This window comes from Oncorhynchus nerka, linkage group LG2, assembly GCF_034236695.1.
Source record: "Oncorhynchus nerka isolate Pitt River linkage group LG2, Oner_Uvic_2.0, whole genome shotgun sequence".
NCBI classification, from domain to species: domain Eukaryota; kingdom Metazoa; phylum Chordata; class Actinopteri; order Salmoniformes; family Salmonidae; genus Oncorhynchus; species Oncorhynchus nerka.
The window spans coordinates 28,070,934-28,089,829 of NC_088397.1; the positions used below are offsets into that span (position 1 = coordinate 28,070,934).

Here is an 18,896-nt window from a genome sequence, read left to right on the forward strand (position 1 = left end):
TGTCAACGGCGACCCTGGAGCAATTAGGGTTAAGTGACTTGCTCATTGGCACATCCGACAGATTTTTCACTTTGTCGCTCTAACCACTAGGCTACCTGCAACCCTCATCAATTAAATCTCTTATTGGGATGACTCATGTATTGGAGGCAGCTCTGCAGGGAAGTCACCAGCTGGCATAGGGACAAGGTCATAAAATCTGATTTTAAACCTAACCCTAACTTTAATAACCACACACACAAAAAAAAAACATTAACCACAAAAAAATCTTAATAATAATACCACACTGCTAACCTTATGCCTAACCTTAACCTTTACATTAAGACCAAAAAATACATTTTTGTTTTCATACATTTGTACAATATAGCCAATTTTGACTGCAACTGGCCCATCTACCAGAAATCACTCAGCTCTGCCTCCAGGACAAGATTCATCCCAGTAAACGTCAACCTTCCAAGAACTCAGGCCCTCCTTCAGCTAAACATAAACTATATTTTTTAGTATATGTGGACTAACATCAAACTGTTGCTGTACGGCCCCAGTGCTCAAGCCTTCTTTCAGCTGTAGTATGGAGTCTCTCCAGCAGGATGGGTGGTGGTCTGGCTGGTCCTGGGGCGGGTCCTGGGGCGCCCTCTCTGGGGAGTACTGGTAGTTAGACTCTGTATCTCCATCCTCCAGCTTCTCCTCCTCCACCAGGTCATACATGGCTGGAGGAACGACAGGAAGGATGACAGCGTGATTGAACATTGCACATCCAATGCCGGTGACAGGAAGTCAGAAAAACCAAGCAACAACAACAGCAAAACAAAGAAAAGGGAACGGCAGAAAGGCAGGAGCCAAATTAAAAACGTCCCTCCTAAGTCATTACACTGTCAGACTGATGCTTTGACTTAGAAGCTGAGATCCGCATTAGGCTCAGTGCCCCCGGCTGCCTCAGGCGCACTTGTTATCGTTTTGGTTTTGAAAAGGAGAAGAAACGTAATCAAAAAAATATATATATCGTAGTACATACTCTTCTGATCTATCGCGCGTGTAACGATGTCCGAGGGAACAAAACAGTGTTTGTCATTTGAAGTAATGTCTTCGCTGTTGTAATATCCCAAACGGACGTGGCAGTTTCACCGCAAAGGACTCCAAATTTAATCAAACCAATGCCCATAGTATAGTGGATGTGTATTGACCCGATATAGGATAGGCAAGCTATGGTCCCTCACTCCCTCTTGTTTCAGGGACAGGCAAGCTATTTGGTATTTTATTAGGATCCCCATTAGCTGTTGCAAAAGCAGCAGCTACTCTTCCTGGGGTCCACTATGGTCCCTCACTCCCTCTTATCTCGGGGACAGGCAAGCTATGGTTTTACAAACCCTGCTGTAAAAAAATGGAATAATTACACAAGCCATTTAGCAGAAGATTTTATCCAAAGTGACTTTTTATGTATGGGTGGTCCCAGGAATCAAACCCACTATCCTGGCGTTGCCATGCTCTACCAACTGAGCTACAGCGGACCGCAAAAGATCATAAATGAACGTAAAGGACCACAAGGCCTGTTAAGAGGCCTGTTCTGTTCTCTCCTCACCGTTGGGTCTGACCAGCAGGTTCAGCTCTCCTGAGTCGCTCTCCCCACAGCTGGCCTTGATGAACATGACCACCTGGTCATGGGTGTGCTCTGAGATGTCCTGACCGTTGATCAGCACCACCTGGTCTCCCTCGTTCAGCCGGGGAACACACAGGTCAGCCTGGGGAGGGCATTAAAACAGAATAGAAGAGAACAGTGGGGGTTTTTCATGATTCATTACCTGTGAAGGTCATTTGAGAAGTTCAGGGGTTTGGCAGTGACGGTGGCCCAGGTAGTAGGACACGTACCGCTGTTCCCGGGGCCACTCGGGACACGATCACAGGCATCTTCTGGTCCAGTCCACCCTTCACATTGAATCCAAATCGTCCGTGTTCGTCGGGGCACATTTTAATGAACACCAGATTGTCATGAGGAAGCACTCCATTGGGCTGTGAGAGGGAGAAGAAGAAACACAGAGGACAAAACAACGTTTAAGTAAAACGAAATCACAGTGTGTGTGCGTGAGTGTGCGTCTGTGTGCACGTAGGTCTCTCTCCTACCATAGTCTTGTCTTCTGACAGAGGCGTGTCATATAGCTCATTGATGTGGTTGTCCAACTCCTGCTGAGAGTGGGACTGGCTGGACAGAGGCCTCCTGGTCTGCTTAGGGGGCAGAGCGGGCGGCAGGCCGTCGATGGTCGAGTCTGGTGACCTGGACACAGGCAAATCAAAATGAGTCCTTGCGGCAAAATACGAATACAGTATATATCCAAACATCAACCCCGGTGCTGGCTTTATTGAGAACAAGTCAATAAATACAGAAATTAAGCGTGTTATTGCGTGTGCTTTCCCCTTTCTGAGGGTTATATATGAACCTGGAAACACACTCTGACTCAACATTAACTACACAGTGGAAGCTGTGATGTTCCAGAGCTTAACCTCTCAATGGAATATGTTCCTTTCACGTGACTCCATTTCTCAGAAGGCAATGATCATCTTCTGTGTCCACTGAATCATTACAGGGCTCAGTCAGAGCAGAGGGCTTTCTCAGTTCATAGGAACTCTTCCCCCCCTATCTCCTATCATTGCTCAGTGCTATAGCCTCAACCTGTGGACTAGAGCAGCTTACGAGCCCCTTGGGAGAGGCGCTGTGTGTCCTACCAGCATATTACCCGCAGCTCGATGTGTTCATGTACTGTTCATGTACTTCCCCCAGTCAGAGAACATCCATGTTGTTTAGCCTGCTGTTTGCCTCGGAGCAGCCCTGAGCAGACCCCGGTGGAGGTTAACTGGCTGGGGCAGCGCTCACCAAAACAAACAGTGTCGAGCCCTATGGACCCCTCAAAAAGGAGTTTACACGGAGATACACAGAGGGACCACAGAGAGCGATGAGGTCAAAAACTATATGCACAGTTAGACTGAAGAAGTGCCTATCCAAAGAAAGAGGGAAAGAGAGAGAGAGAGAGGTGAGAGAGAGAGAGAGAGAAGAAAAAAACTATCTAAGTCGAAACAAACGCACCAAACCACTTCAAAGAATTCTGTTCTTTCTCAAATTCACATGCAGAGAATACTGTCTGTGTGTCACCATCCTTCACTTCACAAGAGTGAAAGAGAAACGGGGTAATGGCATATTTCCTTGATGTTATGAGAAGATTTGCAATGGTTCAGCCCACACTATCTGTGTTAGTAACATAACAAGCATTCACCATTGTGATGTGCCTGCAGCCCCGACCTACCTGCTGCAGCTCTTTGGCTTCGGCCAGCCTGCCGAGCTCCAACCTCATTATGGACGCTTAAATGACAGCCATGAAAGAGGCCTATTTTGTAGTCTTCAGGCAAGCAGAGCTTGGTGCTACAGCCCCGGGGTATTTACATAATAAAAACAAACAGTTTGTAAAGACATCGAAATTAGAGGGCGGTGTGTGTGTGTGTGTGCGCGCGCGCGCGTGCGTGCATGCTTCAACCCAATCAAGTCTCGATGAAAGAGATGCTCATGGCCCGTTCTTTTGGTTTGAAAATTCAAAAGGCACTCTGAAGGCACATCTGAGCTATCTTTGTTGCAGGTGCATGACATCGGCCTTGAGGATCGATATGTAAAGCTTATTAAAGAGCAGTGATACTATCAAGAGCAGTGTGCAGGATTCTTCTTTTTTTCAGTTTTTTTGGTTTGAAATGACTCAGGGCTGTGTGTCCGGGGCGTGTGTGGCAGACAGACTTACGGGGTAGAATCTAGGCTGATGGAGTTGGCCTGGGTTGAGGAGGCTGACTTGTGATTGGTAAAGGTTTGGCAGGGCGAGGCATGGTCGTGGTAGTTCACATGGTCCAGCAGGTGTCCCACGGAGGACGGCCGCAGGCGCTCTTGTGAAAACTCGGAGTTCCTGCTGAGACAAAAGGAGGAGGGAGATGTAAGGTACCCGAGTGTACTGTCATCCAAGGTTATTTAGAGTTACTTGACATCGCTCCTCCTCCTCAGCAGTAGGTTACATCTTTAGCCCAATTTCCTTCCCCCTCCGTCTCCCCGAAATGTGCACTTGTTCAGTCCCGCTCATGGATTTGACACTAAGGAATGTACTGTTTGCTTACACTATGGGTTAGGGCTACTCACTGGTTGGGGGTGCCTGGTGGGGAGCGTGTGGGCAGGCTCTGGGTCTCCAGGCGGTCGTCAGACAGAGAGGCTCTGGAGTTCCGGCTGACTGACTCCCAGTCCATCCCTCCATCCATCAGCCGCCGCACCAAGGGCTTACTGGGAGACCTGATTGGTAGATGATATTGAGGTCATTGTCATTGTTAGATTGGATTGCAGCAAGTAAAACATTCACCAGATTTCAATTTAGCATAATGAAAGCGGTTTACAACTCACTAGACTTTTGCTCATTATTCAGTGCAAGATTCCTCCATTCCTGTCTCTTCATGTTCTCACATTTCTGATTCTCTTAGTTATCAGTTAGCACCAGTGTCACTTCATTTGGGCTTCAAAAAGTGTCTTACCTGGCGAACACCCTGTCCTTGATGCCCTTCTCCTTGCCGTACTGGACAGACTGCACCTCTGTCCTACCACTGCATATAACACAGAAACATGATCTTTTTACCATTTAACGGAAAACAGTCATACACCAACCTCTGCCCCTCACACTGTCATATCCTGGAGTAAGAGGGGACCAAACCAGTGTTGCACCTCTTACCATTTAGACATTTTAATGTGTGTCGTGAGCCAGCAGGACGTATTAATATTGACACACCCCAGTGTGTGAAACCACAGTTCTTTTCACTCTGTCACACTATTAGTCAGTCACTCACACGGCGTGACAAGGCATTGGCAAAGCTGAGAGGACTGGTGCTTTGGGTCTCTACTGGCAGTTGTAGGCGGCACAGTAAACATATTCCTGTGTTATGCAAACCAGCCCACACGATTTCTGTGATACGCGGCACAATGGGTCAAATGGCACCGTCGTGATTGGTACAAAAATGTAAATATGCTTCAGCAAAATGATGATGGTGTTATCCTGAGGGCAACACAAATTAGGAAGGACTGGATCTGAACGGAGTGAGTCAGGAGAAATTGAAAGGATTAGGTCATGTGTAGCCTACACTCCTAGAAGAAAAGTTGCTATCTAGAATCAAAAAGGGTTCTTCGGCTGTCCCCATAGGATAACCCTTTGAAGAACCCCTTTTGGTTCCAGGTAGAACCTTTTGGGTTTTCATGTAGAACCCTTTCCCCAGAGGGTTCTACATGGAACCAAAAAGCGTTCTACCTGGATCCAAAAAGGGTTCTACCTGGAACCAAAAAGGGTTCTCCTATGGGGACAACCGCAGAACCCTTTTTTCTAAGAGTGAACTGTTTTCTCTGGTGAGGTTTAGACACCTTTAGACAGCAGCTATATACAGTTACACACACTATCATTGACAAGACTCATGTAAACATTGACAAACAAACATAATCTTAGCGGGAAAAGCTGGTTGAAACGGCATCATTAGCCAATTCTGCCTGCTGGGATCCCAACTTGATCACTGACTCTCTTTCAAAACACATTTTAATATGCAACCTCAGCTCCAAGGACCAAATCTGCTAAAGGCTAACGTCAACAGAGACTATGCACTTCCAAATGGCACCATATTCCCTACATAGTACACTCCGTTTGACCAGGGCCTGGTCTAAAGTAGCGCACTATATAAGGAATAGGGTGCCATTTGGGATACAGTCAAACATTCCCCAGGCCCACTCACCAGTAGCGGTATTTGGAGCCCAGTTGGAAGACATGTGCAAAGAAGTTCTTCTGTGGTGGTAAGGGTCGGTCCAGTCTGAAGAAGGTGTGGTGCTCTACACAGTCCTTCCATAGGTTCTTACAGGCTCGGTAGTTCACCATGTTAAAGGCTAACAGCGCCTCACGGCTCTCATTCTGGAGAGAGAGGGAGGGAGGGGGGGAGACAAAGAGAGGGAAAGAGAGAGAGAGGGAGAGAGCGAGAGAGTGTGAGGTTAGTGGTGGGCTCAGCACACTTAGGCGTACAGTACAGCATGAAGCATGGTACAGTAGGTGTGTGTGATTATCACACAAGATCAACATGATCACTAGTCACTTTAATAATGCCACTAAGAATGTTTACATATCTTGCATTGCTCATATGTATATACTGTGTACTCTATCCTACACTATCTATTCTTTACTATCTATTGCATCTTAGCCGTTCTGTCACTGCTCATCCATATATTTTATACTGATATATTCTCATCCCATTCCGTTACTAGATTGTGAGTATTAGGTTTTGTTGTGGAATTTGTTAGATATTAGGTTTTGTTGTGGAATTTGTTAGATATTAGGTTTTGTGGTGGAATTTGTTAGATATTAGGTTTTGTGGTGGAATTGTTAGATATTAGGTTTTGTTGTGGAATTTGTTAGATATTAGGTTTTGTTGTGGAATTTGTTAGATATTAGGTTTTGTTGTGGAATTTGTTAGATATTAGGTTTTGTGGTGGAATTTGTTAGATATTAGGTTTTGTGGTGGAATTGTTAGATATTAGGTTTTGTTGTGGAATTTGTTAGATATTAGGTTTTGTGGTGGAATTGTTAGATATTAGGTTTTGTTGTGGAATTTGTTAGATATTAGGTTTTGTTGTGGAATTGTTAGATATTAGGTTTTGTTGTGGAATTTGTTAGATATTAGGTTTTGTGGTGGAATTGTTAGATATTACCTGTTAGATACTGCTGCACTGTCGGATCGAGAAGCATTTCGCTACACTCGCAATAACATCTGCCAACCATGTGTATGTGACCAATAACATTTGATTGGATTATCACACTTGATCAACTGATGTCACACAGATCTAGCTAAAAGAACACGGATACAGGGGAAGAAATCACCCTTCGACTTGCATAGCTGGCCATGAGATGGCTTCTTCTAGGCCAGACACTATGGTGTGCTCTGTAGTACTTCTCTACTCGGATACATGAATTATAAGCGCATGACATTAATTCATCTAGATATCAAGTACTGTACAACTGCTTTTAAAGGTGTCCTTGGCTTGCATTTCTCAACCAGGTGTTTTTGTGTGTCTTCCACTACTAGACACCCTAGTTGGGATCAAATCATTTTAGATTTAGTTTCATATGACCAGCCTAGTACACACACAAAGTGCATTATGTATATTTTGTATTATGTATTATTCATAATACCGAGAGAGAATTTGAGCTCGCACAATAGTAGGGATGCAATCCCAGTTGAAACCAGGACATACTTACCAATTCTCTTCTGAGTTGAATAAAAAACTGTCGACATTTAAACGAGATCTTTACAATCTGTAGCCTGAAAGAAAGAAATAGAAGCTTTTGTCACCCACAGGATGGAATCTCTCCCTTTATTTCCTACACAAACAGCGAACTTATCCAGCATTCTGAAGCCACTGGATAAGCTTAGAGAATACATACTCCCCATGTTATCATCCATAAGAATCCCCTCGGTTCTTTAATCAGAAACAAATCATGCTCAGTGTTCTATGGTTCCATTGTGCCTGCAGGCCTATCTCCCTGGTTCCTTAAAGCATGACTCAGAGAGAGAGAGAGTCTAAATGTAGACCGCACTGTGTCCCAACCTGACACAGTTACGCTATTACTCATTTCTACAGAAGTCTCTTTCCATGAAGATAAACTCTCACTGTGCTGTACCCATCAAAGGGAGTAGGGCAAGGTCAGACAGCGGGGAGAGGGCTCATGTTGTCACTTTACAGTAGAGCTAGAGTAAGTTATGGCTGAATCTGGGCCATGAAAAGAAGTAGAGCATCGTAAATGCCGCTTTCATGCTATGTTTGCTACTACTGTTTGTTACTTAAGCAATAAGGCCTGAAGAGGTGTGGTATATGGCCAATATACAATGTTCTTAGTCACGATGCAACGTGGAGTGCCTGAAAACAGCCCTTAGCCGTGGTATGTTGGCCATATACCACAAACCCCCGAGGTGCCTTATTGCTATTATAAACTGGTTACCAAAGTAATTAGAACAGTAAAAATACATGTTTTGTCATACCCGTGGTATACGGTCTGATACACCGCAGTTGTCAGCCAATCAGCAATCAGGGCTCAAACCACCCAGTTTATAAAACTTTTTAGGATCTGTGTGTCCCATCCAATGGCTCCCCTATATGGAGAATGTGGCTGAATGTGGAAACATACTCAATTGATTTGACTCACCATGGAAAGCAGTTGATTCGTACCCTGTTCTTATAGATGACAATCCCAGTTGACATCACTCCGATTAAAATCTCAGTGTTGCTTTGATCCTGTAACGGAGGAGGGAAAAAGGGCAGGGAGGATTGTAAGGTGTCCAGACTTCCTGTGGATGGGTTCTACTTAACAGAAACCCTATAGTTGGGCAATGGAGGAGGGTGCTAACCGCCACACTGTCTAATGAAACCACGTTGAAGAAGGTTGATTGGGGAGCATAGTATGCATGCATCACTCCATTTCACACCTGAACACTTACCCTTGCATAGTGCAATTCGACTCCATAGAGCTCTAGCGTCCGTGCTGTGTTTAGATAATTGAACTCTGACTGGGCAGGAGGCAGTCCCCTGAAAGGAAAAAGAGTGAGAGTGAGAGATAGGGAGAGAGAACGACTTTAGATGGCTCCACAGGCCATTCAGGGAGTAGGCCAAGCTACCATCTACGTGAGAGGCTAAACAATGACAGCCCTTGTTCTGACCTGGGCACAAAGTCTGAGCCGCCTCAACCTCAGCTGCAGTGAATGAGCAGAGTCCATCCCTGTTTAATCTACAAGTTATTTGATATTTTCTGTGCATTTCCCGTTTTACACCAATGTATCCACACACACACACACAATATCAGTTGAGATATTGCTTCTTACTTGTGTTGCTGATGCTGTTTGGCAATCTCTTTCTCAAAGTCATGTGGTGCGTTGGGGATGAAAGAGTATCCGGAGAGGTAGCCGGGCAAGTTCTCGTTCTGACTGTAGTCCCCTAGCTCAGCTGCAACACAACACAAAGCACACAGTGTGTGAGTGTGTAAGTGTGCGTGTGTGTGTGTGTGTGACACGAAGCACAATGAAGCCTTTACTCCTCTCCTTCTCTCCCTCCTGCACAGCTCCCATTCATTCACACATTTTCTGGTCAAACTTCTCCTCTGTGTGCAAATGGAAAGAAGCAGGACTTTTGCAGCTTGAGAGGAGCCAAACACTTGACTTTTTTTTGTCAATGTTTAGAAAAGAGAAACAGAGAGACGAGTCGTCCTGCTGAGTGTCTCAGTGTTTCCATACTGTATAAACAGTCTGCCTTCTTCCCAAATGGCACCCTATTCCCTCTATAGTGCAATACTTTTGACCAGGGCTCATAGGGTTATGGTCAAAAATAGTGCACTATATATGGAACAGGGTGCCATTTGAAAAGGGAGCAGACATGAGGAAGTTGAGGGTTAAGTGACTCTATTTCCGAAGCACTTTAAGAAAAGTATGTAGCACAATAATGTGAATCAGATAATAAAGAGCCTTGCTTTTTCATTTGAGCAGAAACTACATCAGTATGTGAAAACAGTGGGAAAAATGAACAGTAATAGCCCAGTATACACTAACTATCCTGGTCAGAATTGTGACTGACAGACAGACTGGCAATTGTGAAATGTCCTCCATTCTTTTGTTGTTATTACAGTAAGTGTGGTGAGACCACCATGGCCACTTTCCATTTCCTCTTGTGACCTCTATACCTCCCACATAGCGTGATACGTTTACTACAACCCCACGAGAGAGTCAGCCAGCTAGTCAGCCAGCAAGCCAGTCAGTCTGTCAGTCAGTCAGTCAGTCAGCCAGCAAGCCAGTCAGTCTGTCAGTCAGTCAGTCAGTCAGTCAGTTAGTCAGCCAGCCTACTAAGCTAACAATCAATGAGCAGTGTTCTTCTGCCCTGCTGCCAGCCTGGTTGTGGCGATTGTGCTGTTACTCCTCCCCTCTCAGCAGCGTAGTGGGGTCAATGTGTAAACAAAGACCCGCAGCAGCCAGGCCACATGAAAGCAGCATCATTGCAAGACAAGTACAGTATGAAGTAGTATTACGGTCTGGGGTTTCAGCGCTACTGTAATAGCCTGATCCCCCCCCCCCCATACTCTCAGTGCTTGAAATCCCATGGTGGATATTAGGTGGGAGATAAGGAAAATACACTGCGAAACATATTCTATCATTAGTACAGTTAGTTACAAGGTGTCAGGCAGAATGTATGCGACCATAAGTCCACCGTACAGTTGTAGTTAGCTGAGAGGAATAATTGAAGTACTTACACTGAACGGCGTATGAAGCGAGAAGAGCGGCTGTGATGTACGGACACGGCAGCCTGCGAGCCGAGGATTCAGTTATTACTCAAATTCACTACATGAAGATTATTCAAATGTTTGAATAAACCAACCAGATACAGAGCCGTGCGTTTATCAAATCCACACTCACCTTCCACTAAGTATGTCCTGTTTAATCTGCAAAACGTACTGGTACCTAAAGGGGACCCAAAACAGCAAGGTGAAAACAGAGCTTTTAAGTCCACTTTAATCCAACTGTATGGAGAATAGCATAGAGGAAGGCCTATTGTGTACTGCTTATTTCTGTCACAATGCCACCCATTAAGCACTTACCTTGTATACTCCTCCTGGAGTTTATTGGGGTCGGTTACAAAGAATTTAACCCTAAAATTCAAACGGTGTGAAGACCCCCCTGATGGAAAACAAAGAGCCAGATTAATGGAACTAAAACGAGCGATAAATAGAATATTGAAAATACTCGAGAATATTCCAAATGTATCAAACATACTTTTCAATTGCTTTCTAATCGGTTTGGTTGGATCCAGCCACCTCTGTAAAATATGGATAGAGACAACCGCAGACACGGTATGGGACAAGAGGGGGAAAAAATGAAGATACATTTTTACTCAAAACATTAGAGCAAGTTCAGAATAGAAATCAAACTGTCCTGCGAGATAGCATCATCAAAAATATACATACGTATCAAAGTCTGAATTTCAGCCGTCACAAATGAACATTTGCATTGTTATTTTGTGAACATTCAATTAACACAATCTGTAGCCTCTAAACACTATTCTAGCCGCTGTTTCAACCCGATCATGACCCATAACCTTCTTAGTATCTCAAACTGTTTGCTGCAGAAACGCCACAGTTTGCTGACGGAGCTGGAGAGAGCCCATTCATGAGATGCTGCTATGCTGCCAGTCAGAGTGTTTGAGGGGATCGGCCAGAGCAGGGCTCGGCGTACATCCTCTAATCCTGATCACATAATAATAAGTCATTTCGGAAGCAAGTTGATTTGGAGATCAGTGATTCTGCGCCGTCCGACTGCAATGTAGTCCGACTGCAATGTAGTGCTAATTACCTAGCGTACGCGAGATTTGGTTCTGGGCTCTGAGAAGAGGCCTCACCTGACTGTCTGAGGAGTCGTCGGCCAGCTGTAGGCCGAAGTAGTCGCTCTCCGTCAGCTCCAGGTGCTTGAACACTACATCCAGCAGGACCTGTCCTTGATCGTGCTTCTGCAGGGAGAAAAACCAGACAATACCTTCACAATCCTGTAGTACAGATATATGACCATCTCATAATACAGACAACTGAAGCAACGTAGGACTGAGAAGTGTGTTGGCCATAAAGTGATTGACACCTCCAATAAAGAGTAGCGCAAAAATACTTAATTGATAGAGGGCTGTTGCAAAACTATCATACAACTATGTGTAATGCTTACCCTACTGGGTTTCTAACTGGAGGTTGGACAACTATGTGTAATGCTTACCCTACTGGGTTTCTAACTGGAGGTTGGACAACTATGTGTAATGCTTACCCTACTGGGTTTCTAACTGGAGGTTGGACAACTATGTGTAATGCTTACCCTACTGGGTTTCTAACTAGAGGTTGGACAACTATGTGTAATGCTTACCCTACTGGGTTTCTAACTGGAGGTTGGACAAGTATGTGTAATGCTTACCCTACTGGGTTTCTAACTAGAGGTTGGACAACTATGTGTAATGCTTACCCTACTGGGTTTCTAACTGGAGGTTGGACAAGTATGTGTAATGCTTACCCTACTGGGTTTCTAACTAGAGGTTGGACAACTATGTGTAATGCTTACCCTACTGGGTTTCTAACTGGAGGTTGGACAACTATGTGTAATGCTTACCCTACTGGGTTTCTAACTGGAGGTTGGACAAGTATGTGTAATGCTTACCCTACTGGGTTTCTAACTAGAGGTTGGACAACTATGTGTAATGCTTACCCTACTGGGTTTCTAACTGGAGGTTGGACAACTATGTGTAATGCTTACCCTACTGGGTTTCTAACTGGAGGTTGGACAACTATGTGTAATGCTTACCCTACTGGGTTTCTAACTAGAGGTTGGACAACTATGTGTAATGCTTACCCTACTGGGTTTCTAACTGGAGGTTGGACAAGTATGTGTAATGCTTACCCTACTGTGTTTCTAACTAGAGGTTGGACAACTATGTGTAATGCTTACCCTACTGGGTTTCTAACTGGAGGTTGGACAAGTATGTGTAATGCTTACCCTACTGGGTTTCTAACTGGAGGTTGGACAAGTATGTGTAATGCTTACCCTACTGGGTTGCTAACTGGAGGTTGGACAACTATGTGTAATGCTTACCCTACTGGGTTTCTAACTGGAGGTTGGACAAGTATGTGTAATGCTTACCCTACTGGGTTTCTAACTGGAGGTTGGACAACTATGTGTAATGCTTACCCTACTGGGTTGCTAACTGGAGGTTGGACAACTATGTGTAATGCTTACCCTACTGGGTTTCTAACTGGAGGTTGGACAACTATGTGTAATGCTTACCCTACTGGGTTTCTAACTGGAGGTTGGACAAGTATGTGTAATGCTTACCCTACTGGGTTTCTAACTAGAGGTTGGACAACTATGTGTAATGCTTACCCTACTGGGTTTCTAACTGAGGTCTCACAGAAGTGTCAGGGCAATGTGCAACCACAGGCATCCGGAACACAGAACCAGACCATGTATTATTTACAGAGAGCTGGGAGAAGGAGGGAACACAAACTATACTACACACAGTGACTTTGCCTGATTTGTTTGGCCCATGTCACATAGGCTACTAGTAGTGGGAAGACCATTGGTCCGCACATGGAACCTTGAGGAACACCATACTTCTCAATCTCAACTGAGGCTCCGCAATCACAGTCTACCTTGTAATGTCAACCAGGCAGGAAAGCAGAAAAAAAGCATGTTTCAATCACCTAACTACATACGCCAATCTCTCAGTAATGTAAAGAAACTGGACCAACCGGTTGACTGGCATGTTTCAGTGAAACAGTGGTTTCCATGGAGCTTCACTATGACCCCCATGCACTGAAACGGAAGTACTTCTCTGACTGTGTTTGACTGTGTCACTGGCATTAAGTGATCAATAATGTAGAGGAAATGAATAATAACTGAAAACCTTCAGTATCTGCATAAATAAGTAAACACCACAAGGGCTGTGGCAGTCATGACATTTTGTCATCCGGTTATTGTCGTGCAATTAGTAAGAAGGATGTAATTGAATTTAGCTGAATAAAATAGAAGGATATTTTTCCCATTAAGTGGATATGTTGAGGGTAAAAGTGATCATTTGAAACAGGTCCTATACACTAGTTGTTCAGTTATTTGGCAACTTTAGTTGGGAATGATACAAACATTAATGTCTCAGAAATTAAAATATATATGGGATGCATGATGAGACTATAGGCAATTGATGATCTGAGAGAGTCGCAGAAAAAAAGAAGCTTGCGGCGCTCTGTCCCTTGCCTCAGGCTGCACTGCACAGCTGTTCTCTCATCAACTGATCCTATTTTCACCCATCATACAATTCTAAATTTAATCTTGTCTAATATGTCAAATTAGTTTCGATTTAGATTGGCTCATTATCAAATGGGCGGGAACAGGGGCAAGGGGGGGAACAATCCGTATGCACGTATCCACTCCACAAATTTCTTATTAACAAACTATAGTTTTGGCAAGTTGGTTAGGACATCTTAGGTTACGACAAGTCATTTTTCCAAACATTGTTTACTGACAGATTATTTCACTTTTAATTCACTGTATCACAATGTCAGTGGGTCAGTTGACTGTGCCTTCAAACAGCTTGGAAAATTCCAGAAAATTATGTTATGGCTTTAGAAGATTCTAATAGGCTAATTGACATCATTTGAGTCAATAGGAGGTGTACCTGTGGATGTATTTCAAGGCCTATCTTCAAACTCAGGGCCTCTTTGCTTGACATCGTAGGAAAATCAAAAGAAATCAGCCAAGACCTCCGAAAAAAAATGGTAGAGCTCCACAAGTCTGGTTCATCCTTGGGAGCAATTTCTAAATGCCTGAAGGTACTACGTTCATCTGTACAACCAATAGTACGCAAGTATAAACACCATGGAACAACGCAGCCATCATACCGCTCAGGAAGGAGAAGCGTTCTGTCTCCTAGAGATGACGGTACTTTGGTGCGAAAAGTGAAAATCAATCCCAGAACAACAGAAAGGACCTTGTGAAGATGCTGGAGGAAACAGGTACAAAAGTATCTATATCCACAGTAAAAACGAGTCCTGTGGATATATTGAAGCAACATCTCAAGACATCCGTCAGGAGTTAAAGCTTGGTCACAAATGGGTCTTCCAAATGGACAATGACCCCAAGCATACTTCCAAAGTTGTGGCAAAATGGCTTAAGGACAACAAAGTCAAGGTATTGGAGTGGCCATCACAAAGCCCTGACCTCATCCTAAAGAAAATTTGTGGGCAGAACAGAAAAAGCGTGTGCGAGCAAGGAGGCCTACAAACCTGACTCAGTTACACCAGCTCTGTCAGCAGGAATGGGCCAAAATTCACCCAACTTATTGTGGGAAGCTTGTGGAAGGCTACCCGAAACGTTTGACTCAAGTTAAACAATTTAAAGGCAATGCTACCAAATATTAATTGAGTGTATGTAAACTTCTGACCCACTGGGAATGTAATGAAAGAAATAAAAGCTGAAATAAATCCTTCTCTCTACTATTATTCTGACATTTCACATTCTTAAAATAAAGTGGTGATTCTAACTGACCTAAGACAGGGAATTCTTACTAGGATTAAATGTCAGGAATTGTGAAAAACTGAGTTTAAATGTATTTGGCTAAGGTTTATGTAAACTTCTGACTTCAACTGTATGAGCAGCTGAGAAATAAATATAACACTTAATTCAGTCCACACATCGACCTCTGTCTGAGGAACATGCTCTCGCTGTGAGACAGGTGATATTCCGCCCAAACTCTGTATGCCACGGGCTCTCCAACCCGGTTCCTGCCCAGGAGTTAATTTGGGAAACCAAGTGAAATCTGTTCAGGAACATTAATATGAAACATATTTCACTAAACTGTTGACAGCCCCTCTGCGCGCTGAAGAAAGCAATAAAGGAGAGAGAGGAGATGGAAACGCACGGTGGTGAGATATTCTGTAGCTAAAGGAATGAAGGAGAGAGAGAGGAGATGGAAACGCACGGTGGTGAGATATTCTGTAGCTAAAGGAATGAAGGAGAGAGAGGAGATGGAAACGCACGGTGGTGAGATATTCTGTAGCTAAAGGAATGAAGGAGAGAGAGGAGATGGAAACGCACGGTGGTGAGATATTCTGTAGCTAAAGGAATGAAGGAGAGAGAGAGATGGAAACGCACGGTGGTGAGATATTCTGTAGCTAAAGGAATGAAGGAGAGAGAGAGAGATGGAAACGCACGGTGGTGAGATATTCTGTAGCTAAAGGAATGAAGGAGAGAGAGGAGATGGAAACGCACGGTGGTGAGATATTCTGTAGCTAAAGGAATGAAGGAGAGAGAGAGGAGATGGAAACGCACGGTGGTGAGATATTCTGTAGCTAAAGGAATGAAGGAGAGAGAGAGGAGATGGAAACGCACGGTGGTGAGATATTCTGTAGCTAAAGGAATGAAGGAGAGAGAGAGGAGATGGAAACGCACGGTGGTGAGATATTCTGTAGCTAAAGGAATGAAGGAGAGAGAGAGGAGATGGAAACGCACGGTGGTGAGATATTCTGTAGCTAAAGGAATGAAGGAGAGAGAGGAGATGGAAACGCACGGTGGTGAGATATTCTGTAGCTAAAGGAATGAAGGAGAGAGAGAGGAGATGGAAACGCACGGTGGTGAGATATTCTGTAGCTAAAGGAATGAAGGAGAGAGAGGAGATGGAAACGCACGGTGGTGAGATATTCTGTAGCTAAAGGAATGAAGGAGAGAGAGGAGATGGAAACGCACGGTGGTGAGATATTCTGTAGCTAAAGGAATGAAGGAGAGAGAGAGGAGATGGAAACGCACGGTGGTGAGATATTCTGTAGCTAAAGGAATGAAGGAGAGAGAGAGGAGATGGAAACGCACGGTGGTGAGATATTCTGTAGCTAAAGGAATGAAGGAGAGAGAGAGGAGATGGAAACGCACGGTGGTGAGATATTCTGTAGCTAAAGGAATGAAGGAGAGAGAGAGGAGATGGAAACGCACGGTGGTGAGATATTCTGTAGCTAAAGGAATGAAGGAGAGAGGAGGAGATGGAAACGCACGGTGGTGAGATATTCTGTAGCTAAAGGAATGAAGGAGAGAGAGGAGATGGAAACGCACGGTGGTGAGATATTCTGTAGCTAAAGGAATGAAGGAGAGAGAGGAGATGGAAACGCACGGTGGTGAGATATTCTGTAGCTAAAGGAATGAAGGAGAGAGAGAGGAGATGGAAACGCACGGTGGTGAGATATTCTGTAGCTAAAGGAATGAAGGAGAGAGAGGAGATGGAAACGCACGGTGGTGAGATATTCTGTAGCTAAAGGAATGAAGGAGAGAGAGGAGATGGAAACGCACGGTGGTGAGATATTCTGTAGCTAAAGGAATGAAGGAGAGAGAGGAGATGGAAACGCACGGTGGTGAGATATTCTGTAGCTAAAGGAATGAAGGAGAGAGGAGGAGATGGAAACGCACGGTGGTGAGATATTCTGTAGCTAAAAGGTCATGTCACACAATTAACAATAATACATTTAAAATAAAATAAAACTATTACTAGGGCATTCAAAATAAAAATGCACTATAATTGTAGGCGAACTGTTAGCTACCCTGCACAACCAACAGCATGGATGTGTGTGGATGATGATCCACTCAAAGCCGATTATTCGAATGTGTTTAATTTTGGAGTATAGGCTAGGCCTATTATGGACCAAAGACATCTTAAATCTGTTTAGTTTTTTTTCCATGCGTAATATGCGGTAGGCTAAATTGTATAACGGCACAAATATCATTTTGATTCATAAGCTCTTAATATGCGTATGGGTGTTCTGAATGAATCATCAACCTTAGAAAGCGCTGGCCATTACTTTGTGTTCGGCTTGGAAACAACATCCACAACAACCATGTTTCACACTCAGTTTCAACCTGCTGTTGAACTCCTTTCTTCAAATTGATCATCACAGTGAGGCGGGTTTAAAATCACATACTGTTTTGATGATAAGTGTTTGATGTGATTTTCGACTGCATTTGCATTGATGTCAGAGTGGTTAGAGGTACAATAGAGCCCTGAGTTCCAGGCCATTAGGACCTGATGGAGGGACAACAGAGCCCTGGGTACCAGGCCATTAGGACTTGATGGAGGGACAATAGAGCCCTGAGTACCAGGCCATTAGAACTTGATGGAGGGACAATAGAGCCCTGAGTACCAGGCCATTAGAACTTGATGGAGGGACAATAGAGCCCTGAGTACCAGACCATTAGGACCTAATGGTGGGACAACAGAGCCCTGAGTACCAGGCCATTAGGACTTGATGGAGGGACAATAGAGCCCTGAGTACCAGGCCATTAGAAATTGATGGAGGGACAATAGAGCCCTGAGTACCAGACCATTAGGACCTGATGGTGGGACAACAGAGCCCTGAGTACCAGGCCATTAGGACTTGATGGAGGGACAATAGAGCCCTGAGTACCAGGCCATTAGAACTTGATGGAGGGACAATAGAGTCCTGAGTACCAGACCATTAGGACCTGATGGTGGGACAACAGAGCCCTGAGTACCAGGCCATTAGGACTTGATGGAGGGACAATAGAGCCCTGAGTACCAGACCATTCGTACCTGATGGTGGGACAACAGAGCCCTGAGTACCAGACCATTAGCACCCCGACCATTAGCGAGTTGGGTACTACCACAACATGTCCAGAGTGCATAAGAGGAGATTACGAGTCACGTGGAATTTTACTACGGTCATCATGACCATAGAGGTCAGCAGCTATCAGGTCATATTCTCTCCAACCACTAGGCTAATGCACAGCAGCCACGTTGGGGAACCAAACTACCAGCCAACGAGGGGCTTTACTAAAACACTGAAGCTCTCCAGCTCCAGTAGTTAAAACAGATGCCTGTTAGAAGCCTTCTTGTAGATTCCCTGTGCAGTGCAAGTGGGCATGATAAAGGAGCTGTCAGTTGTCATTCAGTACTGACTTCACCTGTGTATACATGATGCGTGTCTGTGCACACTGGATGGTTCCCAGAGGAAAGAACCGACATCACCGCCAACAAACCATATGAAACACATATGCACACAAACATGAGGGCCTGTATTCACTGGCAGTGAAGCGTTGACCTGGTTTAGCCCCGCATGGTACTAGTAAAGACAAAGGACTCCATAATGGCAGCTCTGTAGTCCCTGAAATGGACTCATCTTAATTCATGACCAGGGGATTAGTGGGCTGCAGCAGAGTAGATTTGACCCAGGACAGAACAAAAAGTATCGGGGCAACAGAGATGGTCGTGGGTTAGACTGAGGTGCTGTTGGGTGTGTGTTATAATTAGG

General features: G+C 44.5%; 1 protein-coding gene across 2 annotated transcripts in view; it reads right to left on the bottom strand.

Annotated features, from left to right (window-relative positions):
- Window positions 1-18,896, bottom strand: part of LOC115133642 (tyrosine-protein phosphatase non-receptor type 4-like) — a 36,810-nt gene that overhangs the window by 7,744 nt on the left and 10,170 nt on the right. Inside the window, exons 3-19 of one of the 2 annotated variants that reach the window (XM_029667097.2) lie at window positions 11,462-11,569; window positions 10,840-10,882; window positions 10,665-10,743; window positions 10,483-10,527; window positions 10,320-10,372; window positions 8,905-9,025; window positions 8,524-8,611; window positions 8,232-8,320; window positions 7,287-7,350; window positions 5,776-5,948; window positions 4,540-4,608; window positions 4,157-4,303; window positions 3,771-3,929; window positions 2,113-2,263; window positions 1,861-2,001; window positions 1,574-1,733; window positions 514-704 (exon numbers count right to left, since the gene is read on the bottom strand). In XM_029667097.2, the coding sequence (XP_029522957.2) occupies window positions 514-704; window positions 1,574-1,733; window positions 1,861-2,001; window positions 2,113-2,263; window positions 3,771-3,929; window positions 4,157-4,303; window positions 4,540-4,608; window positions 5,776-5,948; window positions 7,287-7,350; window positions 8,232-8,320; window positions 8,524-8,611; window positions 8,905-9,025; window positions 10,320-10,372; window positions 10,483-10,527; window positions 10,665-10,743; window positions 10,840-10,882; window positions 11,462-11,569 (1,881 nt within the window). Of the gene's footprint in view, window positions 1-513; window positions 705-1,573; window positions 1,734-1,860; window positions 2,002-2,112; window positions 2,264-3,770; window positions 3,933-4,156; window positions 4,304-4,539; window positions 4,609-5,775; window positions 5,949-7,286; window positions 7,351-8,231; window positions 8,321-8,523; window positions 8,612-8,904; window positions 9,026-10,319; window positions 10,373-10,482; window positions 10,528-10,664; window positions 10,744-10,839; window positions 10,883-11,461; window positions 11,570-18,896 lie in introns of both variants that reach the window. The other variant, XM_029667088.2, reaches the window with a different exon arrangement.